The sequence below is a fragment of the Akebia trifoliata genome, chromosome 3 (genome assembly GCF_017979445.1).
Source record: "Akebia trifoliata isolate Shusen 1 chromosome 3, ASM1797944v1, whole genome shotgun sequence".
Classification (NCBI taxonomy): domain Eukaryota; kingdom Viridiplantae; phylum Streptophyta; class Magnoliopsida; order Ranunculales; family Lardizabalaceae; genus Akebia; species Akebia trifoliata.
In genome coordinates, this window is record NC_141377.1 from 58,567,331 (window position 1) to 58,587,850 (window position 20,520).

At 34.2% G+C, this 20,520-nt stretch overlaps 2 protein-coding genes across 4 annotated transcripts; one reads left to right on the forward strand and one right to left on the reverse strand.

Annotated features, from left to right (window-relative positions):
- The first annotated feature begins 6,870 nt into the window (after positions 1-6,870).
- Positions 6,871-11,698, forward strand: LOC147408396 (uncharacterized). Of its 3 annotated transcripts, none has more exons than XM_086437382.1 (3): positions 6,871-7,806; positions 10,044-10,537; positions 11,396-11,698. In XM_086437382.1, exons 1-2 carry the CDS (start codon positions 7,460-7,462, stop codon positions 10,531-10,533), a joined length of 837 nt encoding a protein of 278 aa, XP_086293508.1. In that variant the 5' UTR covers positions 6,871-7,459; the 3' UTR covers positions 10,534-10,537; positions 11,396-11,698. The 3 variants fall into 3 exon arrangements, with proteins under 3 accessions (XP_086293508.1, XP_086293509.1, XP_086293507.1); XM_086437383.1 differs by lacking the exon at positions 11,396-11,698 and adding an exon at positions 10,863-11,336; XM_086437381.1 differs by lacking the exon at positions 11,396-11,698 and having other exon boundaries at positions 6,872-7,806; positions 10,044-10,695.
- Positions 11,699-13,305: 1,607 nt separating this feature from the next.
- On the reverse strand, positions 13,306-19,904 carry LOC147408397 (MOB kinase activator-like 1A). The gene is made up of 7 exons (XM_086437384.1): positions 19,783-19,904; positions 17,354-17,402; positions 15,679-15,787; positions 15,434-15,527; positions 15,133-15,266; positions 13,945-14,108; positions 13,306-13,587 (listed from the first exon to the last, which is right to left on the reverse strand). Exons 1-7 carry the CDS (start codon positions 19,803-19,805, stop codon positions 13,513-13,515), a joined length of 648 nt encoding a protein of 215 aa, XP_086293510.1. The 5' UTR covers positions 19,806-19,904; the 3' UTR covers positions 13,306-13,512.
- Positions 19,905-20,520: the final 616 nt, after the last annotated feature.

Consider the following 20,520-nt stretch of genomic DNA (forward strand, 5'->3'; position numbering starts at 1 on the left):
AAAAGTCTTTGAAGATTTGTTTTATTATTATTATAATTTATAATTTTTATTTTTATAATTTGATTCATGTATTGTTAGGGGAAGCTTTTAAACAAAACCATGTACGGCTCCACATTTATGTTAATTGTTGGGTTGGATGAAGTTGGCAAAGAAATTTCGGCAAATTTAAAGAGGAAGATTCTAAATGATTCTCTAAAAACAGAGGTGATAGAGACGAGAGAGAGAGGGAGAGAGTCCAATGTTGCACGATTGATGATGATCGGGTCTCTTTGTTTTCTTTTTCTTTTTTTAAATAATTATTATAAACACATACATTGGAATGCAAATGGGGCTGGGTCAACTTGGCACAAACAGAGTTGGGCTGGGCTGATTTTGTATCGGGTCAAGTCGGGCTTGATCCACAGATTTTTCAATATATATATGGGTAGCGTTCTTTTGACAAAATCCTAAACAACATTCTAGACAAAGCATTTTGTCTTATATGGGTTAAAATTTTCAGAATTGGCTGATTTTTTGTGAAGATGATCTCTATAGTGAGAAAATCATCCTCACAAAAAAATCAGCTAATTCTGAAATTTCTAAACCTGATTTATAAGATGAAGAATCATGAACTGTCAATTTTTAATGTTAGTTTGTAACCACTTTTCATGGGGCTAGAAGTTTCAGAATTGGCTGATTTTTTGTGAGGATGATCTACTAACCATTGAGATCATCATCACAAAAAATCAGTCCATTCCGAAACTTTTTAGCCATATAAAACAAAATTTTATCTAGAATGTTGTTTAGGATTTTGTCAAAAGAACGCTACCCTATATATATATATATATATATATATATATATATATATATATATATATAATAAATATCAAATAATTTTGACTTTAATATCAAATAATCTAAATAACAGACATTCATAAACTGTTCACAAAAGAAGTCTAATAGCCTTTGAACATTTGACAGATGTTGTTGGAAAACTTATAAGCCTATTGGTCTACAATGATAATAAAATTCTTGCTCTTAATTTTTTTTATTAGGGTATGTTTGATTGTACATGAAAAATAGGATAGAAAATCAATTTTCATGGAAAATGACATTTTTCAAGTGTTTAATTGCACATGAAAATGGAAATTCATTTCCACCTCAATCAAAAAGTCCATCAAAACATGGATTTCACTTTCCCACCCGTACAGGTGGGAAAGTGAAATCCACCCATATTTTCCATCCTCAATTATTTCCCACTCATATCTTCATCTTCCCTACCATCATTATCACAACCACCACTACCATCACACTAACCTCGCTATCATCACCATCGCTGTCATCGTGGCCATCATCACCATTTCCGGTCACTTTCTCTCTATTTTTCTTCTCCTTCTCCATCCCTCACCTCCGTCACCATCACCACCACGTTCTTCCCTCATCTTCCTCATCATCTTCTTCCTCACTTGTCTCCACCACCACCACATCCTCCCCCTTCCCTCTTCCTCCTCTCCTTCTTCTTTTTCCTCATATAATTTTTCCATGATTTCATCTTTTTCCTCATATAATCAAATAATAGAATTTGATTTTCCAACCCTATCTATTTTCTATAAATATTTTCCCATGGAAAGTCACTTTCCATGCAATCAAACACACCCTTAGTGTTTTTTACAAGACTAATGATAAACTACTGCTCTTGACGTAGCATATGCACCGAACCATAGATCTTTTCCTTGTGTATGCCGAAGAAAAAGATCATGGTTATGCACTGCCACATCAAAAGCATCAATTTTGCGTGTCAATTTATCGCAACTCTTTTTACTAAGGACTTTAGGTTTGTTCTCTTATTACTTTATCTGATTACATTTAACATCCATTTGCGCCATCTAGTGAGTTTTAGGTCTATTCTAGAGCTTCATTGAGATATTTATAAGTTCTTAATTGGCTTATCCATTTTGGGGTTCATATGATTAAAAATTGTGAGAATTTTTATTTTCTTAAATGATTTATACTGAAATTATGATGCCCTTAGTCGGACATGTAATATAATATGATACATGAGACACATTGTCATATTCAATGTATCTCATCACAAATGGCAGATTGTGGTGTACATTACAAAATCCCTTAATTTTTTCTACCCAAAAATCCATTTACTTTGATGTTTGAATATTAAAGGAGATAGAATCTTGGAGTTTGAGGACAAAAGGGATAAAACTTAATATAGAGGTTGACAATAAATGGCTTTAAAGAGAAAAATGGAGGGTTAATTAGTTAGAGGTTAAAGGTGAGGGCATTTAGGTCATTTTAATTAGTCTTCTAAAGTAGAATGAGGTCAAAGAGGTATGCCATCAGTTTGCAAACATAAGAGAGTATTACAAATATTCACCAATGGGAGGAGGGCTATGTCCAACGTACTATGACTGCAACTTGCGCCAAACCCAAACTTGACAAACATCAACCTATGTTCTTGCCCAACTCAACCTCGGGTATGAAATGCTCAACCCGTATCCTAATAAAGTCGAGTTAATTCATTCATCATTAATACTAGGTAATTTAGTATTGGTAAGGTTTAAATAAAGATGGTGTGTAAAAAAACTAAAAATTTATAATTATCTTTCTTAATTTTTTATTATTAATCATAATTTATAAGAAAAAAATATATATTTAAAGTTGTAATATAATCATTGTATGACAATATAGAATTACACTTGAAACAAAACATTAATAATAAAATAATTATTTATCTAATGAAAATAATCCCACATTAATTTTGATATATAAATAAATAAAAACATGTATATTGAAATATGAATTATGAGTGTGAAAGAAACTAGGATAAGATATACTTTTAAATTATAATCATATTACGTTTGGGTTTGGACAAAATCGGATTGGCCGATACCTATGTATGTATCCAATCCAATTTGAGTAGGGCATTTTTTATTGTCATCTGAATCCAAGGTCGAAGCCAAGCTAACAATGACCAGGCCTGACCCAAGGTCAGGTTCAACCTAATAGGTTTGGGTTTTGCCTGTCCAAATTGCAACCCTACAACATACCTTCAAAATTGGTTTGAAGTTTAAACTTTCTTTGGAGGGTGTGACTCAAATTGAACTCTATGGGTATCAATCGGACCCGGAAAACCATTTTTTAAAGGGTCGCTCGATTTGCACGCATCAAGATGGCTAAGTACACTTACCTCAAGTACATTTTAAAGGAAGTGTGTGCAATTAGTCAAAAAAAGGTGTGTGCAAATAGAACGGCCCTTCTTAAAAGTTATGCTAGCTAATGCCATTACAGAAGCACGTGCATCACGTGGATTCTCCTAATATTTTCAAGTCTGCAATCAGTTTGAAGGCACTAATAACCACAATGAACGAACCTTCCAAGAAAACGACAACGTGTTACATGTATCAAACCGACGCTACAAATATATTAAAAAATGATGGAAAACTTTTCCTGGATGGCCAGTCCAGATATCCTTTACGAGCTGACCCATTTTCTGACCATGTAAAGGCTGACGTGGCAACACTTCACATCAGCCACTTAGCATTATTTTTTGAATTTTTGCATATTTAACATGGACAAAGGAAATGCCAAATTTTCATGGCTGTCAATGGATTGGATTGGTCCAAAATCCAATCCGTTTCAGTCCTCATAATTCGGTACTAGTTACATATGCACAAAGAGAAAATACCCTCATCATCATCTTCTTGCAAAAGTCTTTGATTTTTCTTCCGAAAATCAATCATCTTCGAGTTCTTCAATCTTTTTCATATTTTTTTGCTATCTACTTAATCTTATCTCCAATTCATCATATTCAACTTAAGATTAACTTTGTGTAGAAAATCTAGAGTTTATTTATTCTCAAAAATCTTATTTTATTTTTCTTCCCAAAATCATAAATTTTCAAGTTCTTCAACTTTTTTGTTAAAGTAACTTCAATATATGCAACCTTATTTTCCCCCACTAAATTCCTTCAATCTACATTTCAAAAAATATATATTCTATCATCCCCACAAGTTTAAAAGTTGAAGATGAGATTATAAATTTTAATCAAAGAGGTTGAATGTAATTGGTTTTGAGAAAAAAATCACAGACTTTTGGTTTGAGGTTTAAGACGAGTGCCTTTGGATATTTTTTTTGTTAGTCTATCTAGAAGACTGAGGTCAAGGGGGGCATGTCATCAGTCTCAAAATATAGAGGGTATCGCTAGCATTCACCAAATAGTGGGAAGACAATGTCTAAATCACCCTATAAATTATAGGTGATTTAGACATGCCCCTTTGACCTAGGTATTCTTTGAAAGGCTAACGTAAATGCTTTAAATGCCCTCACCTTCTATTTGCCTCGAATTTCTTCTTTGAAATCCTTCGTCTTTAATCTAAATTTCTCCCCAAAATAAGTCACCTACAACTTAAGGTAAAGTTTTTGGGAGTAGATCCTTTTAGTGTTTTTTTTTTCTTTCTTACAACACTTTTATACGATTGAGAGAATATCATTTCAACAAGATAGTAAAATCAATATGTTTGAATTTTGGAGTTTAGTTGTCGTTCATTTTCAAAGCCCTAGATTAGGTTAGAAAAGATTATTGTTATTATTATTTTTATATCACATCTAGGCCATAAACACTAGAGGGCTGAGTTTTTATTTATTCATTTCCAATGTGACTTTCATTTGTTCATTGAGAAAGTGCAACAAGAAAAATAGGCTACATTGGATCCACTCCCAAGTTTTGTAATATCTTCTTCCAACTTAAGACCTTACCTTATTTATCCTTTAAATCGCAAAAACAAGATAAGATTTTTGGAGAAATAGAAAACTGATGGAATTTTAGGTATAAAATCACAACTTTTTACAAGAAATTGAAAACAAGATTCAATAGGTTAAAAATTATTTACCCTAGAGTTTAATTTTGGGTAGAAAAATTATCTTAGAGGTTAACAACTTGAAATTAAAATAAAAAAATCAAAGAAAAAATAACGGATTTTCTGCTCAATGTTGAAGATAAGGGCATTTAAGTCATTTTTTGTTACTCTCTTAGAAAAAACTTGGGTTTAGAGAGGCATGTCATCAATTTTAAAATAGCCTATATATATATACAGGGTAATGTTCAAGAGCCAATTGTTTATTTTTTTATTTTTGATAATTGAGTTTCCTTATATGGGCTTTGCTCAACCCATAGACCATGATCTTGTCCAAGGTCTAGTCCCAGGGCAAGTGCAATGCCCACACAACGCACACACCAAGTAAGTGAGGTGCACCCTCACGGGTGGCCCCTAAGGAATTAATGCTTATATTGGGTATTGAACTCACGATCTATAGGCATGAACTACTTCTCAGTTCAAAATTGCTATTGAGCCAACCCCTCGGGGTTCTAGTGCTAACTATTTGGCCAAAAGTTTTGTCATACATGGGTTAGAAGTTTCAGAGTGGATTGATTTTTGGTGAGAATGATCTCTATAGTGAGGAGATCATCCTCGACAAAAGTTAGCCAATTTCGAAACTTCTAACCCCATGTTTACAAGTTGAAGAATACTGGATCGTCCATTTTTTGTAAACCAAAGAGGATGCTAGTGTTGCAGGTACAAACAGACTCTAGTCTTCATAATAAAAGAGGATGGTTGTCTCCTCCCTTTATCTCAATCTTTATCCCCCTATAAAGAGGTTTGAAATAGACAAAAATGGACTTAAGTGTCCTCATCCTCAACCTCAATAAAAATTCTTTGTCTTCATTTTTTTACCCAAAAATTCATTGACTTCTACTTTCCTAAAAAACAAGGGTAAAACGATTTGTAGCTTGAAGATGACTAGTTTTTGGAAGAGAAAAATCTAAGGGATTTTTTTTACTAGAACTGGAGATGAGGGTATTTAAATCATTTTATTAGTTGATCAGGGAAGACAGAGGTCATGGAGTGCATGCTATCAACAATATTTATCAAAAGTCAACAAAACATGGAAGGACACGTCTGAATGGATCAACTAGTTGCTGATTGCACTCGATTTTTCTTAATATCCTTTTCATTATTTTTCACTCTCTTTTAAGTTACAAGTTGCACTTAATTTGGTTAATTTGCATGTTCGTATTTTTCATACTGTCTATTTCTGGTTGTATTCTCTTTGTTTTTAGATATTGAATTATTTATTGATCAATTGATTGAGTTACAATGATTTTCTTTAATGAAAACATGTCTCGATCCCTCGAATAACTTGATAAAAAATTGACCTAACCTTTTTTAGCAAAAATCTTTGAACAAGCAATAATTTTTATGGGCGTGATCTAAGAAGGAAAAAATGTGTGCAACTTTTTTGGGAGTGCAATCATACAAATTAAATGGAGTGTTAGGGGTGAATTTTAAGATATGGTATGCAATTAATAATAGGTGGTGTGCAACTAGTTGGTTCCATGTCTAAATTTCCCAAAAAACAATATGATTGGTCACTTACAATTGTTGAACTCAAACATTTTCTTCATAAATTATTTTAAATTTAATTCAATTTTTAAATCTGATCTAGGCAGGATAAAACACACACTACATTGGAGATCCATGGTACCTAGAGCTTATATTGCCACACCAACTTTTGCTAACGCCACCCCATTATGTGTACTAATTCTTTGGTAATATGAATTGGGGTTGGCCTTCACAAAAGTTGATGTGGCAATAGCATCCCTCTTAATAAAACGTTTTTTCTACAAATAATATTTACAAAGAACACTGCAGCATTTTTCCTGGGATGGTGAGGTGGCAAAAACGTTGCCTTGTGTAACTGACTCAGCTATGACGTGTGAAATTCCCACATTGTTTAAATTTAATTTCTGCACGGGCAGCCCAAAAAACTAACGGACCATATAATAATTACTAATACGTCTGTACATCATCATTTCTTTATCATTTTGGAGTCTGGACCCCTCTGTCTATCTCTCTCTCTTTCATCCATTTTTCAAAAGCGAGACATTTTCCCATCGCAATCATTCGCTCTGAGAATCTGATCGCTTTGACGACGAAATTCACGTTCGAGAATCGATTCCTCTCTTTCTCTTTTGTAGGCGCGTTGATTTCCAAACCTCTTAAGTCCAGATTTCAAGATCAAAGCTTGGATTTCTCGTCTTCTATCTTTCTTTCTTTCTCTGCTATTAGAACTTGAATTGAAATCCATGTTTTTCTACCTTTTTGTTGCACACTGAATCTCGTTATCAGCTCCAGATCTATATATCCTTTCGTTTCGCTTTCTGGATCTGTCCAAGCTTCTGTTTTGCTCACCATCTGTCAACTTCTTTGCTTAAATGTTAAAAATCTTTCGATTTCGGTCTTTAATTTTGATTTTCAGAAGGCGAGAGGGAGGAATTTCGAGTAATTGAGTTTGAAAATCGCACCCCAAGAAAAAGGAAAAAAAGATAAAATCTTTGATCGATTCTCTCAAACATCGGGGTTTAGAGAATTAGGTTTTTTTTTTTTTTTTTCATTGGATTGGTGAGATGGGATCGTTCAAAGGACATGTTGTTCCAGGAACTTTGTTTCTACTAGTAGGGATTTGGCACATGTGGAGTTCAGTTGTGAGGTACGTTTCGAACCCTAAATCATTTAGGGTTAGGGTTTGGAACCCTGTACCGGGATTCGATGGGAGGTTGAAGCATCTTCAGCTTTACGTGATCGCCATTGGAGCTTTAATCGATCTGTGCATCGAGCTTCTGTACTCAACCCATCTCAAGTTCTTCGTTAATGGCATTTTGAATCCATCTCACATGAACGATTTCGAACACTCAGGAATGCTTCTCATGTTCTTCATCTTCGGAATCGTTGCCCTACTTTCAGAGAAAACCAGGTACGGAGACTTCTTTGTTTCTTTCTTTTTTTCTCTCATCCACCACCACGAGTTCTTTTGTCTTGAATGGACGAAAATACCCCTTATAGAAACGTTTTATTTTTATATATTTCAAATGTAGTGAAAAAGCTTATGCATATTTTGATATAAAGAAAATATCTGCTAAAAAAAAAGTGTAGTGGAAGTACTTTCCATTCCATCATGAGGAATGTTCAAGGCCCAGTTATCCATAAAGCTGGGCCTACAAAGCAAAATTTTAGCTGATTGGTGATAAAGTATTTTTCAATTGATGATGATTATTATTCTATAGATTTTTGCATCCTTTTAGGTAGCAAAATCAAGTATTAAAAAACCACTAATCAGCTTTTTTTTTGGAGTTGGGTCTATAAGGGATGGACCAAACATTAATGTTATCAAGTAGTGTGCACCTTGGAAATGAGGCAGTGGGATGATTTCAAAATTCGGTTATGGTTGAATGAATTCTGTTCCTCCGTTTAATTCTTTTTGTTATTGCATTCCTAATCATAGTCACTAAATTCTCTCACTTAATGAAAAGATTGTAATTAAATCGTGACTTTTTTTTCCTTCACTAATTTAATCGCAACTTTTTCAGTAAGATATGACTTGTACAAATTTCACGATTTAATCACAAACTTTAAGATTAAAGTGTAAAAAAAAATGGCAGATGACCTTACTGCACTAGTAAGAGAATCTGACCGTGATGAAGATGGTGGTGACCATTTTACTGATATTGTGTAAGAATGAGGATGACATTGAATTTGATTATTTTGACTAATTGATGAATCCTAATTTAGACTCACGATTTTTATCTTATTATATATATTTTGAATAATATAAACCTTGAATATGTTGGGGACCCGTGGATTTAATAATTTATTAATGTAGTTTAATATGGGATTTGATGATATAGTATGAGAACACCACCTAGTAAAAATAATTACACTACACTAACTCTAATTCAACTTTTTCCCTTGCTGACTTATGCTCAAAGCTCAAACCCCAACATGATGATTGTGCTACTAACAAGTTGGGCATTCTAGGTTATCCATTTCATTGTCAACTTTGAATCTGTACTTTGAAGTGTTAGAAATTACATAATGGATTAGCTCCACCCAAATCTACAATAAAATTGGAGATCTAATGTTGCCATACCATCTTTTTGTATTACAAAATAAAACTAAATTTGGTGCTCGGGGGGTGTTAATGACCATCTCTTTTAACAATGGCCCCACTACTTCTATTTCTTCTTCCTCTTGTTTATTTCCCCCCTCCTTTTGTATGCCATACTTTTTTGGGGGAGATCTTTACCATTTCTCTTCAAACCACCTAAATAAATCAATGCTAAGGATCATTTGATCATTTTTAGGACTAAAGAGATCCACTAAATGAGAATAGTGGAAATGTAACTACTAGTTTTGGGGTGTATATTCTTATTAGACAGGTTATTTCTATCTCATCAATTAGTGTGTAATAAGCAAAAATTGGTGTGACAATATATGCTCTTTTTAAATTAATCTAAAAACCCCTGGGCTGGGGAGATCTTTATCATCTTTCTTCAAACCACCCAAATAAATCGATGATAAGGATCATTTAATCATTGTTAGGACTTAAGAGATCCACTTAATGGGAATAGTGGTAATGTTATCTACTATTTTTGAAATTGTCTTTCATTCAAGTTTATGTTTAGGAGTCCAAGGAAGCCAACTGATCCAAGCACGGAGTACCAATGGCGGATGGTATTTTGGTTCAGATAATCAAGCACGTTCATTGTGATAGATGTCTTGAATCTAGTTGGTGATTGATCACTAACAAAGTATTGTATACTTATACCCAAATTTCCACCATAATGTCAAAACCAGGGGAAATTTTGGTAATTTTTTTTGGGGGTGTATATTTTAATTAATTCTGTTTAAGGTTATGTTAGAGATGCTTTCAGGGTTATGGACGCCTAAGACAGGTAAATCTTACCGTATTTTGCATGTATTTTTATTTTTAGTGTCTTTCAAACGTTCTTGTTCCTTACCAACACTGACGCATCGAATTCCATCAGAACTCCAGACATGCAAGATAGCTCTCGAGAACAATAAAACTCGATCATGAATGTTTGTTATTTAATGGCACTGTTTTATAATCAGAACTCCAATAAACACTATGCGACAACAAGCATTTTGATCTCTCTAATTCTAATAAGCCACATTCCACATGTTCTTCTATAGGTATCTTCCCCTCCCAGAAGGAGCTCTATGCTTGATTGTTGCCGTAGCCTTCTGTGCTGAGTATCTCTTGTTCTACTTTCACTCAACTACCCATAAAGGACTCGAGGGATACTACCATCTTCTGCTAGTCATCCTCATTGCTCTCTGCATAATCACCACGGTGACCGGAGCCCTCGTTCCAACTAGCTTTCCCGCAGACTTGTCTTGTGGCATCTCTATCACTCTCCAAGGTCTCTGGTTCTATCAGACAGCGTTTACTCTTTATGGGCCTATGATGCCAGATGGTTGTCTGATGAAGGATGGAATGATCTCATGTCGGTCGACGGATAGTCAGGTTCGAGGAGAATTGCTTGCTAATTTCCAGCTATTCTCCATGGTTTTCGGTGTCTTTGTTGCTGTTTTGGGTTCATATGGTTTTGCAGTTTCAAGATATGGGCATTCAGAGGTGAGCGGATTTAACTATGATGAAAATGGATTGGATAGAAATTAAAGAGGTAAATTACCCCCTTTTTTAGTGAGAGAAAGAGCTTAGATTTCCATACTAATTTTTTTTTAATAACATAACAATCTATAAAATTATGTATAACACACCATACAAGCATGTAGACACACCAAAAGGGATTCTGACAATACTAACGTTTGATTTCTATTCTGATCACTGATCTACTTTCACAAATAGTCCCTTTAAAGAGTTTGAAGAGCTTTTCACACTTAAGTATTCTCTGAAAGTGGAAAGAGATGCACATATCAAAAAATAAATAAAACAATTATCCACACACCTAGAAACCATTTTTAATTTCATCATTTGGTGTGTTGTAGAAAGAGCTGATGTGGCAATATAAGCTCTCTTTCCATTCCTATTACTCTGTTTCTCTCTGAAGAGTATCGACCTATGAGAACATGTTATGAACAAATGAGCAAATGTGACAACCTCGCAAAGGGTGGGTTCCATCTTAGATATCTCTCGGTGCAAATGCAAATAATAAAAAGCATGAATCATTCAGATGTTTTCAAACATTCAATGAGTCTTGTGTACTTGTATGCCATCTTATATTGCCAACGCTGCAGGGATTTATACTTCTGTATTAATTGCATGTATTAATTGCATAGCTGAGCATATGGTTAGGCCAACATGTTCTTAAAGAGTTATTGAACTTATACTCAACCAAGCCCTAAGACCTTACTGGTGGTTTGTGTGTCCTTGCCTTTTTGGCTCTTTCTTGCTTGTATTGAATCCGTGCATCCATCCCAATTCCAAATTAGTTTGCTTGTATCCAATCAGATTTTTTAAACCATTTAAATAGTCTTCCTCACACCTTTTAAGATCTCTTTTAACTTGCTAAAATATGCAGTTAATCATTATCCAAGACATGTCGTGAGATTCATGCTAAGTGGTGATATGGGTGTAGAAACGATGCAAGATAGTCTGGCAAAAGAAGGGAGAGTGGTACCTCAGGATGCAATGCAACTGTATCTCAACCGGGTGGGCATGATGAATAGTTTAAACATCATTATTAAAAAAAAGGATTATAATTTAAGCACCAGAGACTATTTGATATCCTCGATTCTTTGGTAGGTAATACACCAATGCCAAGGACAAAGATAACATTGATAATAAGCTTGGACTTGGAGTATTAGAGATATCGAGAGAGCAAGATTGGTTCAACACTGAGCTGACCTAGTAGTGCATAGATAATCATGGATTTATTTTCTTGTGATACAACTTAGAAAATCAATGGTTGTCAATGCATTGCCAGGTCAGTTTAGTGTCCAACGGAGGTAGTCAATCATTTTTCAAAAAAAAACAAAAAACTCCACTGTACTCATTGGTATTCATTTTATGAGTCGTGCTGAAGTGACCTCAAAGGGAATCCCATATCACACTTCATGATGTGAAAGTGATTACGAATAGAAAAAAACATCAATGGTTTCATGTCATGAGTTGAGGTATGTGATTTCAACTTGAGATCACTTTACCATTATTCTTATTTATTTTGTTTGATTATCCTTAATTATTTTGATTGTGATTGTTTTCACTTTTCAATCCTCACAATTTCTTCTCAACTGCTCTCAATTTATGAAGAATATGCTGAAGTGACCTCAAGATTGGACCACACACCTGACGTGAAAATGTAGGATCCATAGATGCTTTTCGTAAAGAAACAAGGGAAAAATCATCTAGATTCCCATCCACTATCACTAGGTCCAATCTTGAGGTCACTCCACTGTCACTCATGCACCCAATCGATACTTGAGATTCCTTGCACCATGTTATTGTCATCCTGAGGAGGACGCTCTCCCTCGAAATCCTTGCATGACGGTGTCGTCATCCTGGATAGGCTGTTTTCCTTGGAAAGATCAAAGATGAATGGCACGCATGATACATCCCCAAATTAAAGATTAAATTATAAGGCTCAAGTTATTACCTCAACATTACAGAGCATCATAAAACAACTGCCGTATGGTTTACGAGTAAGATTGGGCTCATATAAAATCGAATAGAAATCAAGAGAGTTTTTATTGGCACTCCAACTTTTACTTATTTTCAATCATTAATTTATTTATTTTTATTTTAATTGGACTGTAACAAGTAAAAGTTGAGGTGCCAATAGCAGCTCTTTTTAAAAAGTAAGGTTATTTCAACATTGGCGTCACATGGACTGGATTGTCGCATTAGCCATCCAACATGGTATAAATCAGATTGGAAAAAATAAAAAATTATTTATGAAAAAATAAAAATTAGCTTGATCCAAGGTTTGAAAAAAATTTGGTCAAAAATTTAAAATTGAAATTTATAGATGATTTTTTGTTTTTGCTTTTATTTTTCGAAAGTAATTAAAATTGTGTACATCACCATGGCAATAGATTATATTTTCGAATGCCAAGTTACTTACGGGACAACAAAGGTGGGTATCAAAGCCAGACAAGCCCTTGCCTCCTTTGACATACCAAATGATCCATGTGATCATTGCATCCAATCAGATTGATTGTTGTTGATGACACAGATTCTTTTGTAGTCTGAAATTAGACTAAGAGAATGTCTACTGAGATGGTTTGAACTTTATTTTTTTTTTGGGAAGGAAAGATGATTTGAACTTAACTTCCGCTGACAATGAACTTGGATTTGGACAAAATGGGATGAAAGTACCAGGATTCTTTTATTGGAATTCCAAATATTTGGGATTAATTAATTAATTATTATTATTTTGGAGGGGGGGCTGGGTTTAATTTCTGGTAAAGATCATCAAACAAGAAAGAAAAAGAAGCAAAAGCTGTTCAACTATTTGAGCAATCGTCACTGCCTGTTTTTAAAATTTTCTACGCTAACATAATAAACATAAAATAAAATAAAAAAATACAATAAAGCAAGTAAGCAGCAAACGATACCAAAGCGACAGATTGTCAATAGTATAGGAGTCTTATTTAGAATCTCAGAATGATAGAGTTGGCCTATAGAAATATAGAAGATTCAGTAAGGGAAGATGATGGATTCTATAAGCTCTTGAAGTGGTGCTAGCTCCTTCTTGTCGATCAAACCAAATTCCTGCATGGACCAATATAAGTTGCAATTATCAAGAGAAATTATGCATCAAACGAAAATTAAACCTATGTATGTATCAATTGCTGTACAATCAAAAGGACCATAATGCCCGTTCTATCGCTTCCTATTCGCCTTGCCTGCAGTTGATTGGATTAGATAGCCCTGAACCTATAGAACTTGGCGTCTCTCATATTACATTGACCAAACAGCACATAAAGTAGCTATCTTAACCATACCAATTAGACTAACATGCAATATTTTATGGGTATAAAATTTGGTAACCATAGTCAAAGATAAAAGAAGCCGTGTAGTTCTAAAGAGAACAGAAGTAAAATGGTGATTAAGCTAAAGGTGGCTTACACATGTGAACAATATGAAATGCTTGAAGCAAGTGTTGAGATGAGCCTCCTCCTTAAGACTCACAATCTTTTGAAAGTGTGAGTGGTATATGTGGGCATACACACGGAATAGGCGCTTGAATATTGTCTTCACGACTTCTCTAAAGTTGGGAGGGAAGGGTGTTCCTACAAAGTAAAGTTAGATAAGTCAATATAAGAACAAATAAAAAAGGAAGCAAAAAATAAAAATTCAAGGTACCTGTTGTTGCTGGAGCTTAACCAGGTTTCAGCCCAGCCATGAACCCCACTGAAGACCCACAAACATGTCCCAACAGGACTTAGGAGAGGTCACTTGCAAAATGCAATTCTAGCCCACATTTCTAGACACTGTAGACCCCTTTGAGAAGTTTCCAGCATGCTTCTTTTTAAGGTCCAGTCCAATTTTTGTTTGGAGTTTCAATTCTAAGTTCTAGAAATTTAATCTATTTAGTTGGTTTCAAACTTTTCGGTCTTTTCTATCATTACTTTTAAGATTGCTGCAGTTTAATACTTGTAGTAAAATAAGATTTGGGGTAAGTATTTGTAATAGTTTAGAATTTATTTTGTTTTTTGGCATCTTTTTGTAAGTGATTTACTAGTTTAACAAGTGTTGTAGAGAATCTAGTAGATTCTGAGAGAAGATTAGGAAATTGTTTGACGATGCTAACCATCATCATCAAAACCTTATCCCAAAAATTTGGTGTCCACTGAAGAAATTTTGTTCCTCCATTCAATTCTTGTAGGACCGTGCCTGTTATTAACTCTAGTGTGTTCTTGTGGTCTCACTGCCTCAATCCACATTCACTTTTATCTTCTTTTAGAACCCGTTGATGTGCACATTTCCTTCTAAACGGGGCAATAAGTGGCCTTCATTGCACATGAACCAACCATCTCAATCAATTTTCCCTATAAAGTAAAGAGACTCCTACCTCTTACCCTCTATTAATTGGTCTCTATTTTCTGTTTACACCAATCGTAATCATTCAGTGGGTCCCACAAATTAGATCATTTTTTGTGCCAAAAAAATCCAGTTGGATGATTGTAATCCTCCAAGTTATGTATTGAATGGTTCAGACCATCCTTGCAGTCTACTGTAAACCACTTTAGGTTTTATCCTACAGAAATGTACGAGAAAATTAAAGGGCCTAAGAAAATTGATATTAGATATTACCAAGCTTTTGAGGAAATATGGATTCATCGTCAAGCTGAGCTTCAATCCAGTCCATCAGGTACTCGACATACTTTGGTGCAGAAACTTCAATGGGTTTCTTGATTTGTACACCATCAGCCCATCTATACTCGTACCTGTAAAGTTTCATTTCCAGAAAAAAACAGGAACTTAAAATTTATATAAGCAAAGAACCCGAAAGATATACAATTAATATGCAATCCGCAAACACATGGATACACACAATATTCATTTCTCTATAAACCTAACAACAAGAAGTTAGTATTGATGCATTAAGCCATACTTGGGACCTGCAGTCATTGTAGAACAGTTCTCGGGTGTACAGAACTCAGTGAGGGTGCCATAAAGTAGATTCACCTGATTGAAGAAATCCACAGCTGAAGAATGAAAAAAGCCAATAATCTTGATTCAGCTTAGGGTCTCATTGAAAATTTTATCACAAAAAATATAGGAAATAGAAACTATACATCCATGTTGTAAGTAAGACAGTATTTTGATATTTTCCTTTGAACTAAGAGAGAATATTACTGTTGACAGCAAGCCATTCATTTGCATCCTCTCCTGGAGGAAGTCTTACGGCTTCTCTTAGGTTTCCACTACCAAGGGTGGCATCGATGTGCTTTCTTAGCTGTGCACCCTGCACATGTCAAAAGCACAACAGATATGAAAACAAAGAAATTGTGCACAATAATTGCAAGAAGACTTGTATTTAAACGAGGATTTAGAAAAGAAAGACATTGAAAAGTGTCAGGGCGTCTGACGCAGATAATAAGTGTCAAACACAGTGGCTCCTACAAACCCAACGTGCATACCAAGTGCATACAATTGATTCTACATCTTGAGAGAAATATCTTTTAAAATAGCAGTCATCTTATGTACACAAAATAGAAAACATGCACCTGAAGAGACAAATTGATGAAATACATTGAAATCACAAGACCTATTGAATGCACTTGGCCTCCCTCATTGAATGCACTATACAATGTTTCCCTCGGCTAAGAAGCTGAACTCAATATTTTTCTTCCAATTTCTTCACTCCGGTTACTATGCCTTTACTTACTTCAGCATTGCCATAATAGAACTCGTATCCATATCCATTTCTGCATCTAGGCATCTTAGCATGTAGAATTGTATTTATGACTAATGACATTGTCCCATAAGACCTATTCTTCCTTCCTAAACCTCCATAATGTTTTGCCCAAGAGATTATTTGCAACCTCTAAATCTGAAACCCACTAAACTTCTAAGGCTGACACATATACAATTCACTAATTGAAATTTCTCACCCATTCCATAATATGTAAAAACCCTTCATATTTATAAATAAATAAAAAAATGATAGGATAGCCCAATGGGATCTTGAAAAATAAAATGCAATGGACTTCCTATATTTAAAAAAAAGGATAAATTTTCTCCCAAGCAACAATCTTTTAGTTACCAGGCCCAAATACTGTTGGCTTGAGACCAAACTCCAAAAGGGATACCAAGATACAAAAAAGGAAATCTACCAAAAGACATTCCAACAATCTACCAAAAGACATTATTAATAGAAATGAAACAAAATGTTAATAACATTAAATTAGCAGTGCTGTTCATAGAAACAATCCTTTTTCAATTAGTTCACCATTTCATTGGCTCTTCACAAAGTGAAGTTTCCCTTGTCTATTATTCTATATGGTCAGCTTTAAAACTGGATATGATAGCAAGCGATGAACAGCCTATCCAATTCATAAGAATAAACAACCTATTATTATTATTTTTTAAACTAAGACTTATTGGAAATAATATAGTTATTTTAGCTTTAATTGTTTAGTTATAGACTTTATTTTTCATATTTCTTCTTGTAAGGGTTTTTTAGTCTTTTTGACTGATCGGTTAATATAAGTTCCTGCCAAGATCTCTAATTGAGACTTGACGATTTCTATTCAACTATTCTTCTGGACTGACATTATACGATTTAACAAGCAGTAATAAGAGGTGAAGGAAAGAAAAAACACACGTGAAGTGAAGCGAGCTATTAGTCCTTATACGATCAACCTCAGAGTTTCAGTAGTTCAAATAAGAAAGGAAGGAAGGAAAAAAAAAAAAAAGAACAGAAACATGTGAAATGATATAAACAATACAAAGCATATGTGATCAGAACCCTTATCAGTCTAGAATAACCAAGAGAGAGAAGACAGGAACTTTAAAATGGGGAACCCACCTTACTCCCTGAGGGCGCACTCTTTTTTGGGCGAAATGTCCTTTGGTTCCTGTTTGAAGAACGACAAATTGTAAGACAGAATGTATAGCAGACACAAGAAAAAAAATCCCCAATTTTGACATTAAGGAACTCATTAAGAGAAACAGACCATTATGTTGTTTACATCCTATATATCTACAATATTAATATTTATGTTAGATGTCTGGGAATAATGTGAAGGTACTTTTCAAGAACAAAATCAAGGCCTGAGATTAATTTATGAATAAGTTCTGATTGTTAAGAATATTCTGAGGATGTTATCATCTTGCCCGTGTTTGATCCAAATTCTAGCTTGCCAAAATATTCACCAAATAGAGCAAAACATGAATTTCTTATTTAGCTAAATGAAGCTCTTCGAATTTATACAATCCCAATACCCACCTTGACACAACCTTTATGATGATAGTAAATGAGATGTTAAAAGGCATGCATAGAATTTTGTTGGTGTAGTTGGATAGTGATTAATGAAGTTCCATGTGTTAATTAGGACGCTTAGGAGCAAATAATAATAAGACTTGCAAGTAAATATGTTGACATCACTTATATAATCAAATCCTCCGTAGAGCTGAAAATACTAGTCAAGCAATCATGCTAAAGTATTGGCATAAAGCTACGATATTAAATAAAGATATAGTCCTTTAATGCATTCGATATTGAGACATTGGTCTTTGTTATTCTGCTTATTTGAGCATCGGTCAAGACTTCAAATGGCATTAATCAGATTTTTTTTTTCCTTTCTAAAATTATCATGAAAAGAAAAATGATGATCCAAAGATTCAGGAGCAAATATGTCCAATTTAATAACTCAATTGCATCTTGCGCAGATAATCACTTGCTATATAAATTCTTCTTCTTTTTCAAAGAATACCAACTCACATGTGATAGCCATGGCTCTGGGCAGAATTGAATGGAGGAAGAGGATTCATTTAGCAGCCAAAATCTATGGGATACGGTTCATGATGACCAACTTACACGTGATGGTGCATGCAGTATTGATAAACGATGAAGTCTTTCATTCAACTAATAGTACTTATTAAATTTTACACTATAGTTCACATATATGACTGATTTTGATAAAGCTTGAGAGCATTTTTTTTTTCTTAGACAAAAGAAGACAAGTTCCTCTCAAATTTGAAGGTGCTAGCTTTCTAAGTTGGTTAAAGTATGTGAGTGCTGATACCAGGACCTCACCCTTCTAATTACTAACCACTAACTCTCTTGCTTATCAAAAAAAAGTTCCTCTCAATTTCCAATTGATGGAACTCTAATCTTGCTTTGAAGAATCCAATCATTTAGGACCTCATAGAATGCCACCAACTCTTGGCTCATTCAAGAAACCTTATAGTTATCCCATAACTATTTAATAACAAAAATAGGTTTTTATAAAAGCAATACTCAAATATTTTATTTACTAATACCTGTTTCGTAACAATTGATTCTGCCAAAAACATTTTTGAAGAATATTACCAAAATTTCAACGTCAACACCCGCCCATTGTTCTTTTCCTTCTTATTATATAACCTGCTCTTTTTATTTTTTTCCACAAATTTATTAGTACTGATAATCCATTATTGCTTTTTGGACATATAATGGATTACCTTAATGGTTCCCAAATAGTCACCCCTAATGAACTAAAAATTTAAAAAACTATATCACTCAACATATGGAATAAACTACACAAATACAAACGTCCGTGTTCCCTGTCATGTAGCTACAAAATACCAACATATCATCTATGATAGCCCAACTGTAGACGATGATGTTGATTAGATCATAACGATAATCCTTTTTGGGTTAGTGGTCAGTAATTAGTAGGTGAAGGCGGCTTTTAAACCCAAGTTGTGGTATCAACACCCGTGGACTTTAACCAACTAGTTGTCACCCTCAATCTTGTACTAATTAATACATGCAGATGCATTAATTGAGTATGAAATTATTTAACTTCGCCGATACGTCAAAAAAACACGAATTTAGCATTACTTACACTCAGGAAATATCAAAGTACTCACAAGCAATTGTTTTAACTCTAAACAGACTATGAATTTTTTTAGAACACCTATCAAAGAATTTTTTTTAATTTTTACTATTTTTTTGTGTGTGTGAAAACACATAATAAGCAGAATCTTGACTAAAACAATCAAAATAAACTGATTAGGAAAAAAAAAATCTCCATTAAAACGATCAACAAAACTTCAATTGCATGATATCAATTGACCAACATATCTTTTATTGGCGAAATTTAGTCCAAATTATGTATATATAGATCAAGAAATCTTAAAAATCTCTATGAAAGAATCAAATCAAAGCAAGATATTAGAATTAATAAAATCAAACATCAAATTTGGTAAAATTTAAGATAGAAATCTTAAAAATCTCTATGAAAAAAATACCTGCCCAGGCCAAAGAGACTCATGGCGAGAGAGAAAGAAAAGCGAAGCTGCCCGTATTTCTCGTGAGGAGTGTTGGGGGTGAAGGATATGAATGGGGGTCTTAAACAGGGCAGAAGAGACAGAATCGGGCAGCCCAGTTAGAGCTGCCCGTCGAGGTCATTATTCGCGGGCAGCAATAATTAAAGGATCCTAAAAAGTCTCTAATCACATGAGGAAAACTAATTTGATGCGAAGTAATCGTATAAGAAAAGCTGTGTGAAGTTCGTCTAGGCCGACACGTCATTCAATGTAAAACTTTGCTGTTTTACTGAATGAGAAAAGTTTGATGTCATCCCTTGTGTACGCTATATTGGGTCTACTAACTAGAGCTGTCAATGGATCGAGCCCGAATGATCAAATTGGAGTCGATTTGGTAACAATCTAATAAGGATCGGATCCGACAAACATCTGATCAAACTAATGTTCGATACAATTTCTTCTATCATTTCTCAATGTAAGGATTTAAACCGGATACAAATGGAATAAACCTCGTACATCCAAATAAAAATATATAGGGGGTGGTTCAAGGGCCATATGAGAAAACATATGAAAAAACTTTCGTTTTTCAAAATAAGAGTTAGAGGTTTTGGATTGAGCTGATTTTTTGCAAGGATGGTCATTACAATGAAAAGATCATCCTCACAAAAAATCAGCTCAATCAGAAACTTCTAAATCCATCAAAAGTGAATTACAAATTAG